Source organism: Spinacia oleracea, chromosome 1, assembly GCF_020520425.1.
Source record: "Spinacia oleracea cultivar Varoflay chromosome 1, BTI_SOV_V1, whole genome shotgun sequence".
Classification (NCBI taxonomy): Eukaryota; Viridiplantae; Streptophyta; class Magnoliopsida; order Caryophyllales; family Amaranthaceae; genus Spinacia; species Spinacia oleracea.
This window is the reverse complement of record NC_079487.1, coordinates 41,718,692-41,726,638: the sequence shown is the minus strand read 5'-3', so window position 1 is coordinate 41,726,638 and position 7,947 is coordinate 41,718,692. Positions and strand designations below refer to the sequence as shown.

At 45.7% G+C, this 7,947-nt stretch overlaps 2 protein-coding genes across 2 annotated transcripts; both read right to left on the bottom strand.

Moving 5' to 3' along the window:
* Positions 1 to 1,210: 1,210 nt before the first annotated feature.
* Positions 1,211 to 2,353, bottom strand: LOC130463979 (uncharacterized). The gene has a single exon (XM_056833303.1). The coding sequence runs from the start codon at positions 2,351 to 2,353 to the stop codon at positions 1,211 to 1,213; it is 1,143 nt and encodes a 380-aa protein (XP_056689281.1).
* A 1,092-nt stretch (positions 2,354 to 3,445) lies between these two features.
* On the bottom strand, positions 3,446 to 5,164 carry LOC110790401 (uncharacterized). The gene has a single exon (XM_021995179.1). It carries the CDS (start codon positions 5,162 to 5,164, stop codon positions 3,446 to 3,448), a length of 1,719 nt encoding a protein of 572 aa, XP_021850871.1.
* Between the last annotated feature and the right edge of the window lie 2,783 nt (positions 5,165 to 7,947).

Genomic DNA, 7,947 nt, shown 5'->3' with positions numbered 1-7,947 from the left:
TTGACATTCGATACGTGTCGTCTTCTGCAAAAAGAAACATGGGTATCCCCAACGGCCCTTCGATGCTTAAGTCAGTAATGGTTCGAATGAAAATAAAGCGATAAAAAGTAGAGAAAACGGTAGAAGCGATGGTACAACAACTAATAAAATTGGCTACGACGAATATTTAAAAGTGATAGAGTTTAAGGTGTGTAGCGTTCCACCTTCGGGGGATCGACTTGCCGTCTTTGGTGACGAGTCTGTATGCCCCCTTTCCGACGATTTTATCGATCAAGTACGGTCCTTCCCAAGCTGGTGCGAGTTTACCTGCGTTTAGTTCTTTCGTATTTTGGAATACCTTGCGCAGCACCCAGTCGCCTTCCTTGAACACTTTTACTTTGACGTTCTTGTTGAAGCATTTTGCCACGATCTGTTGCTGCGACGCCATCCTTATCAACGCTGCTTCTCTGAAGTCTTCTGTGTTGTCGAGATTTTCACTAAGTTCTACGTCGTTCTGCTCCGGTGTCATGAGTCCATATCGTGCGCTGGGCAGTGTCACTTTAGGGGGTAGTACTGACCCGTAAACGAGTGAGAAGGGAGTCTGTCCCGTCGCCGTCCTAGGCGTCGTCCTATTGGCCCATAGGATGGATGACAGCTCTTATTCCCATCGTCCCTTTTTGTCGTCCAGCCGCTTTTTTAGCGATGCGATGATCGTTTTGTTGCTGGATTCCGCCTGTCCGTTTGCTTGGGGGTATCTTGGCGTCGACGTCTTTAGCTCGATGTTCCATGTCTTGCAGAAAGCCCTAGTCTTGTCGCTGATGAATTGTGATCCGTTGTCGCATATGATTTCTGATGGTACTCCGAATCTGCATATAATGTTAGTCCATATGAACGAGCTTACCTCTTTGTCTCTTACTTGTTGGAACGCACGTGCTTCTATCCACTTAGAAAAATAATCCGTCAGAGCTGGCATGAAGACCTTCTGTCCTGGGGCGACGGGTAGTTTACCGACGATGTCCATTCCCCATTTCATGAAAGGCCACGGAGTTAAGGTGGGGTGTAAGAATTCAGATGGTTTATGTGTCATACCTGCGTGTCGTTGACATTTGTCGCACTTATCTACGTACCTCATCGCGTCTTTGAGCATTGTTGGCCAATAGTATCCGTTTCTTTTGATTCTGGTTGACAAGCTTCGTCCTCCTTCGTGTCCGCCGCATTCTCCTTCGTGGTATTATTTTTGTAGCCTTTCCCATTCTGTTTTTTCTGCGCATCGCATCAACATTCCGTTCGCTGATCTCTTAAATAGTATGCCCTGCAAAATAACATATCGTGATGCTTTGAAAAGTATCTTCCTGGCTTCGAGCTTGTCGTCGGGTAGGGTTTCGTGTGTTAGGTAGTCGAGAATGGGCTTGGTCCAGCTATCCGTGTTTGTGGTTGATAGGACGAGGCTGGCGTCTTGTGGTATGTCTTTTTCAATAGCGGGTGACAGTAGGTGTACTAGAGGTATGGTCGAGAACGGTGATTTTCTGAGTGCGGATGCTAGATTGGCAAGGGCGTCGGCTTGTGTGTTCAAGTCTCGTGGCACTTGTTTAATGGAGAGGGGTTTAAATTTGGAGGCTAGCTTTTTTGCTTTCTCGAGGTATAAGGTCATTTTTAGGTCTTTAGCCTCATAGTCGCCGTTGATCTGGTTGACGATTAACTGTGAGTCGCTGAATATGTTGAGTCTGCTTGCCCCCAATTCCTCAGCTAGCGTCAGTCCGGCGATTAACGCCTCGTATTCTGCTTCGTTGTTTGTCGCTTTGAAATCGCAGCATATGGCCTGTGCTATCATGTCCCCTTGTGGTGACTTTAGTACGACGCCTAGACCTGCACCGCGAAAGTTAGATGAACCGTCGACGAAGAGTGTCCATACCTTTTCTACGTTATTGATGAATTTGACTTCGTCGTCCGCTATCTTCTCCAAGTCGGGGCTAAAGTCTGCCACAAAGTCTGCTAGGGCCTGCGATTTTACCGCCGTTCTCGGTTGGTACTTGATGTCGAAGCTTCCTAGCGCCATCGTCCATTTCTCCATTCGACCTGTTAGTTCTGGTCTACGCATCACATACTTGATTGGATAATTAGTCATCACCACTATTTGGTGAGTTTCGAAATAATGCCTTAGCTTTTTGGCTGTAGTAACGAGTGCTAAAACGAGTTTTTCGAGGGAGGAATACCTGGTTTCTGCTTCTAGTAGTGACTTACTGATGTAGTAGATAGGTAGCTGTTGCGTTTCGTCTTCTCGAGCTAGGACCGCACTAACTGCTGTTGAGCTGACGGCTAGGTAGAGTTGTAGGACTTCGCCTTCTTTGGGCTTGGACAAGAGGGGTGGTGACATCATGTATTTTTTGAGGTTTTGCAGAGCTGTTTCGTGGTCGTCGGACCAGCTAAAACCCTTGTTTTTGCGCAAGACGTCGTAGAATAAACGACACTTGTCCGACGACAGAGAAATAAAACGATTTAGTGCCGCCACTCTCCCTGTCAAGCGCTGTACCTCTTTTATGTTCCTGGGGGATTGAATGTTGATGATTGCGCGCACCTGGTCGGGGCTGGCCTCGATTCCTCGTTGGGTGACGATGTAACCTAAGAATTTTCCTGCAGACACTCCGAAAGAACATTTAGTTGGGTTAAGCTTCATACCGTATTTCCTCAATACGTCGAAGGATTGCCGTAGGTGTTCGACGTGGTCGTCAGCCTTCCTCGATTTTACTAGCATGTCGTCGATGTAGACCTCCATCGTGTCTCCAAGTTGGTCTTTGAACATTTTGTTGACCAATCGTTGGTATGTCGCACCTGCATTTTTAAGACCAAAAGGCATGGCTTTATAACAATAAATTCCTCTGTCTGTTACAAAAGATGTTTTTTCCTGGTCGTCCGGGTGCATAAGGATCTGGTTGTATCCGGAGTAGGCGTCCATGAATGTTAGTAGCTCGTGTCCGGCAGTGGCGTCGACCAGGGCGTCGATGTGCGGCAGGGGGAATGGGTCTTTGGGGCATGCTTTGTTGATGTCTGTGAAATCGATGCAAACTCTCCACTTTCCATTCTTTTTACTGACGACGATGACATTTGCTAACCAATCTGGATACTTGACTTCTCTGACTTTCCCGGAGTCTATCAGTTTTTGGACTTCTTCGTCTATGATTTTATTTCTTTCAGGTGCGAACTTTCGTCGTTTCTGTTTCACTGGCTTATAGTTGGGGTTGACATTCAGTTTGTGGGTGATGACGTCCGGACTGATTCCTGCCATGTCCTCGTGCGACCAAGCGAAGCAATCCGAGTTTTCTCTTAGGAATGACACTATCTGACTTTTGATGTTGTCAGGCAGCGACGCTCCGATCCTTACTACTCGGTCTGGCTTTGTCTGATCTAGTATTATCTCATCGATCTGTTGGTCGTCAGGGTCGTCTACCGTCGACCCTGGCTGTAATTGCTAGATGGATGACTTTGATGGTTTCAACGCCGTTTCATAACATTTCTTTGTGTCCCTTTGTTGTCCTTTGATTTCCATGACTCCCCATTTGGTTGGAAACTTGATTGACTGGTGGTACGTTGATGGCACTGCTTTCATTTTGTGGATCCATGGTCGTCCTAGAATGACGTTGTATGCTGATGGGCAGTCGACGACATTGAACTTGGTTATCACATTAACACCTTCTGCGTACGTAGGCAGCGATATCTCCCCTACTGTTCGTAGCGACTCTCCACTGAATCCTACTAAGACCGTCGACCTTCTGATTATACTCTTTTCTTCTAGCCCCATTTCTTGCAGAGCCTCTAAGAACAGTACGTATGCTGAACTGCCGTTGTCGATCAGTATCCTTTTGATGAGAGCGTTGCCTATTGGGAGCGATATGACTAGCCCGTCGTGGTGTTCCTGTTGTGTGTCTGTTGAATCTGAATCGTCGAAGGTTATTGTCATCGCTGCTAATGACTTGTCGAGTGCTACTTCATCTTCGGTCTGCCCCTCTTTGACGGCTTCAGATTCGCCTCTGTTGATTTTTTTAGCTGCAGAAGAAGTTAGTCCACAGATATCTGAACCACCAGAAATAACATTTACCACTTTTTCGAACATGGGCGGGGCCGGTCGGTCGCCGCTTGGTGCTGGGCTGGGTTGGGTGTTGTTGTCCTTGTTGTACGTCTCCTTCCCTTTGTCACTCAGCAGCTCCTTCAGGTGGCCTCTTTTCAATAGATACGCTACCTCCTTTTTGAGGGAGATGCATTCCTCGGTTGTGTGGCCATTGTCGCGGTGGAAGTCGCACCACCTGCTCATGTCCTTCATGGAGTCTGGTCTGTCGCTCTTCTTAGGCCATCTGACGGTACCACCTACATTTTGAAGGGCGTTTACCACGCCTCCGATGTCGACGTTGAAACCATACTCGGAGATGGGGGGATAAATGACCCGTTCATTCCTGTAAACATTGTTAGCGTCATCGTATTGATTGACATTTTGTACCTGGTTCTGCCGGTTATACGGCTGGTGTCGCCAGCTGCTACTCCTTGGGGTGTATGATCTCCTGTCGCTGCTGCCCCCTGTTGAGCGTTGGGATGCCGTCCGGATGACCTCGTCGTCTTCAATCCGCATTTGAGCGGTGGCTCTCGATCGCACCTCCTCGAAGGTTGCACAGGGGTATTTGGTTATTTCCCAGTACAGCTCCGAGTTGGGGATGAGACCTCTTTTGAATGCCTCGATAGCTGTCCTGACATCACAGTTTTTTATACTAATTTTTTCACAATTAAAGCGGTTAAAGTAATCGCGTACCGACACGGTTGGTCCTTGGACCAACCGATAGAGGTCACTGGTTTGCTTTTCCAATTGGCGACTGCTGGCGAACTGCTGATAAAAAGCGTTGATTAGGTCGGACAGGCAGGAGATGGATCCGGGGGCGACGTTCATGAGCCATTCCAGAGCTGCTCCATCGAGGGTATCGCCGAACGACTTGCACATGACAGGCTCGACCAAATCGTATGGGATTCCGATCTGCCACATGCGCTTCTTGTAGAAGTTGACGTGCCGGTAAGGATCGGACGTTCCATCATACAGGGTGGTCCAGGTAGGGAGTCGAAGTGTGTGTGGAACCGTTACTCTGGCAGTCGCTTCACAAAATGGTGATGCCGCATACCTGTCGGTTGGTTCGGTCTCTACTGGCATGGGTGCTCCGGTAGCTTGATCATTAGCTTCATCAGGCGAGAGTAGTGCTTTGTCATGCGAGCATCCATCTTGTTCAGGCGCTGGGTCACCGGGTCCGGGTTCGATCCGTCTTCCTCACCTTGGGGCTCTTCGTCGTCGGTCAGATCTTCGAAATCGTCGGGCATCTCGAATGTCAGCTTTCTCGGCTTCCCACCAGCCTTGAAACGCGACTGGTATCTTCAGCTTTTCACAGAATCGAGCTCTTTTTGCAAGATTTCAGTGGATGCCCTTTCTTGGGCCAGCTCTGTAGGGGAATACAGTTAAACATAATAACATGTGCGGAACAATCCCCAAAGCCAGGAAACATGTATAAAGCACAGATTAAGCATACTTACATTCGAAGCGTGTTTTCCACAATAATCCGTCAACGAACACGAACAAAGAACTCCACTTGTCGTTCCTCTTCTTGGTTCACCGACACGATCAGATCCGTCTTGATTATCGTAGCTTAGACAATCGATCAAGAGATTTACTTTTGGGATGAACACACTATGGAGGCACAGAGAGAATTAGGGTTCTCTGTTTTCTCCTAGGGTTGTGTGTAATCTGAATTGTGATTGCAGTAGTTGGAAAATTAGGTCATAAGGTTATTTACATAACCTTAATGAACCGACCAAGCCCGTAGGCAAGGCCGGCCAGCAAGCCGTGCGTGCGACAAGCACAGCGCGCTGGGCCATGGGCCTCGCTTGCTGTGGCTGTGTCGCTGCACAGGCCCGCGCCCACACGCACAGCCATGCTCGGCCATGGGCCTAGCGCTGCCGTGTTGCCTTGGCCTTTTGCTCGCTCGCCTAGCGCGCGCCCATGGGCCTCGAGTGCTTCGTGCACTCGGCTCGTGGGCCTCTCTTCGTATTCGCGTTTAATATATTTCCGATATATTATTTATCGTTTCGTATACGACGAATCACCGTCGTACGATACGATTTATTCGTTTCGCCTAGCTTACGAATATTCGCGATACGATATACGATTCCGATGCAAGGTCGTATCGTATAATACGTTTCCAACTTAAATTCCGAAAAGCTATTAAATGAATTTCCGATTCATTTAATCCGGTGATCTGTTACGTGTCATTGGTGTGACCTTGTAGGTCCAGTCAAGAGTAAGTTGTGAGTTCAATATCCATTAGAACTCACTGATCGGAAGCATTGCTCCAGCTAGCTGTTCCGATCACTTGATCTCACTTAATTAATTGTTCACAATTAATCTGAACCTTGGTATTAGACTTAATGCACCTTGGGTGAAGGACATATTTCCTTCAATCTCCCACTTGTCATTCAGACAAGTGTGCATCCACATTCCTTTGTCGCTTAGTGTTACTTACTGAACATAAGGTAAGATCCAAGCCATCCTTATTAGGTCCAGAAGTGTTTCTTGGATTACAGAGTTCAACTGTCAAACTTTTGCAGAAGGTTAAGCTTAACCATTCTGAGCACGGCCATGCATTTTACAGTATCTAACTCTCCGAGAGGCCTTGTTACATAACAACACCATATCCTATCAAAGATAGGAGGACAATCCATTCTTGCAATCTATGAACACTCACTTTGATTCATAGTACGCCCAATAACTGCTTTTATAACCTCCTTTTACGGTGCGACGTTTAGCTAGTATCAAAGCGAACTAATTCTCAAACGAGCAGACATAATCGCTCATGTTCCGAGGAACGGTTTCTAATCACCATTAATGAGAACTACCTATGACATGACTTTAATCTCTTAAAGCGTTCTCATGGTCAATCCGATACAAGATCCAATAAGTATCTATGCAAAATATTCTGACATCCAGTCACTCTAGTTCAAGAAACAGAACTAAGTAATCTACTTGCAATCTAATCTTCATTAGTCATTGGTCGTCCACCTTTCAATGACCTGAATTAGGGATCCTTTGTGACTTCAATATTCAAGTTCACTTATGGGTGTTTCTTTGTCCAAGAATCCATCTTGACATCCCATTTGAATGATTTGAATCACATGGACTTATCATTTAACACTAAACCAAGATTAAATGAACTATGAAATATAATTTCATAAATGATAAATGTTTAAACCAAATGCTTACCAATTTGTGGGCCTCTAACCCAAAATCAAGCATTTAATGTTTTACAAATATAGGCCTTTCACCCAATACTTAAAACATTCATGGAACTCAAACTTGATTCTATATCTGCATATGAATGTTGTGTATCATTCAATGCAGAGGTTTAGTTTATCATACTTTGCTATCCTTAGCATCTTTTCTATCGAAAGCCTTTCGATGTAAGATGAAAAGATCTTTGAATATGTTTCTAGAATGATCTAGTCTTTCGTTGCTGTTTAGAATGATAATCATATCTAAAATAGAAAATCATCCAGGTAGCAGACTTGTGATCAACCTGAGTTCATTAAAGAACTCCCACTAAAAACAATTCCCTTTCATTGCTTCTTAGGCAACAATGAATTCATTTCAATTATGTAGAATTTCAAATGATGCCATCCTTTTGGAATACTCCAACCAGTTCACAGAGATGTGGGAGATACATCTTTCAACTGAGAACTTGGAAACTAATCATTGATTCAGTTTCCCATGCATCACATATGGTTTAGAACCTATGTAACCACCTTTTAATCACGACGCCCAATTGCCCGTGTATGTTTGTGGTTTGCCTAACAACAAGATTCAACTTTTGCTTAGGCAAATGCATGTAGCATCAAAACTTTAGTTATCTTCACTTCCTCTTATCAAGTGCTCATCCTACATCTCCAAAT

Coding starts and splice junctions, on each gene's coding strand:
- LOC110790401 (XM_021995179.1), bottom strand. CDS start 5,164: ATGCCAGTAGAGACCGAACCAACCGACAGGTATGCGGCATCACCATTT.
- LOC130463979 (XM_056833303.1), bottom strand. CDS start 2,353: ATGTCACCACCCCTCTTGTCCAAGCCCAAAGAAGGCGAAGTCCTACAA.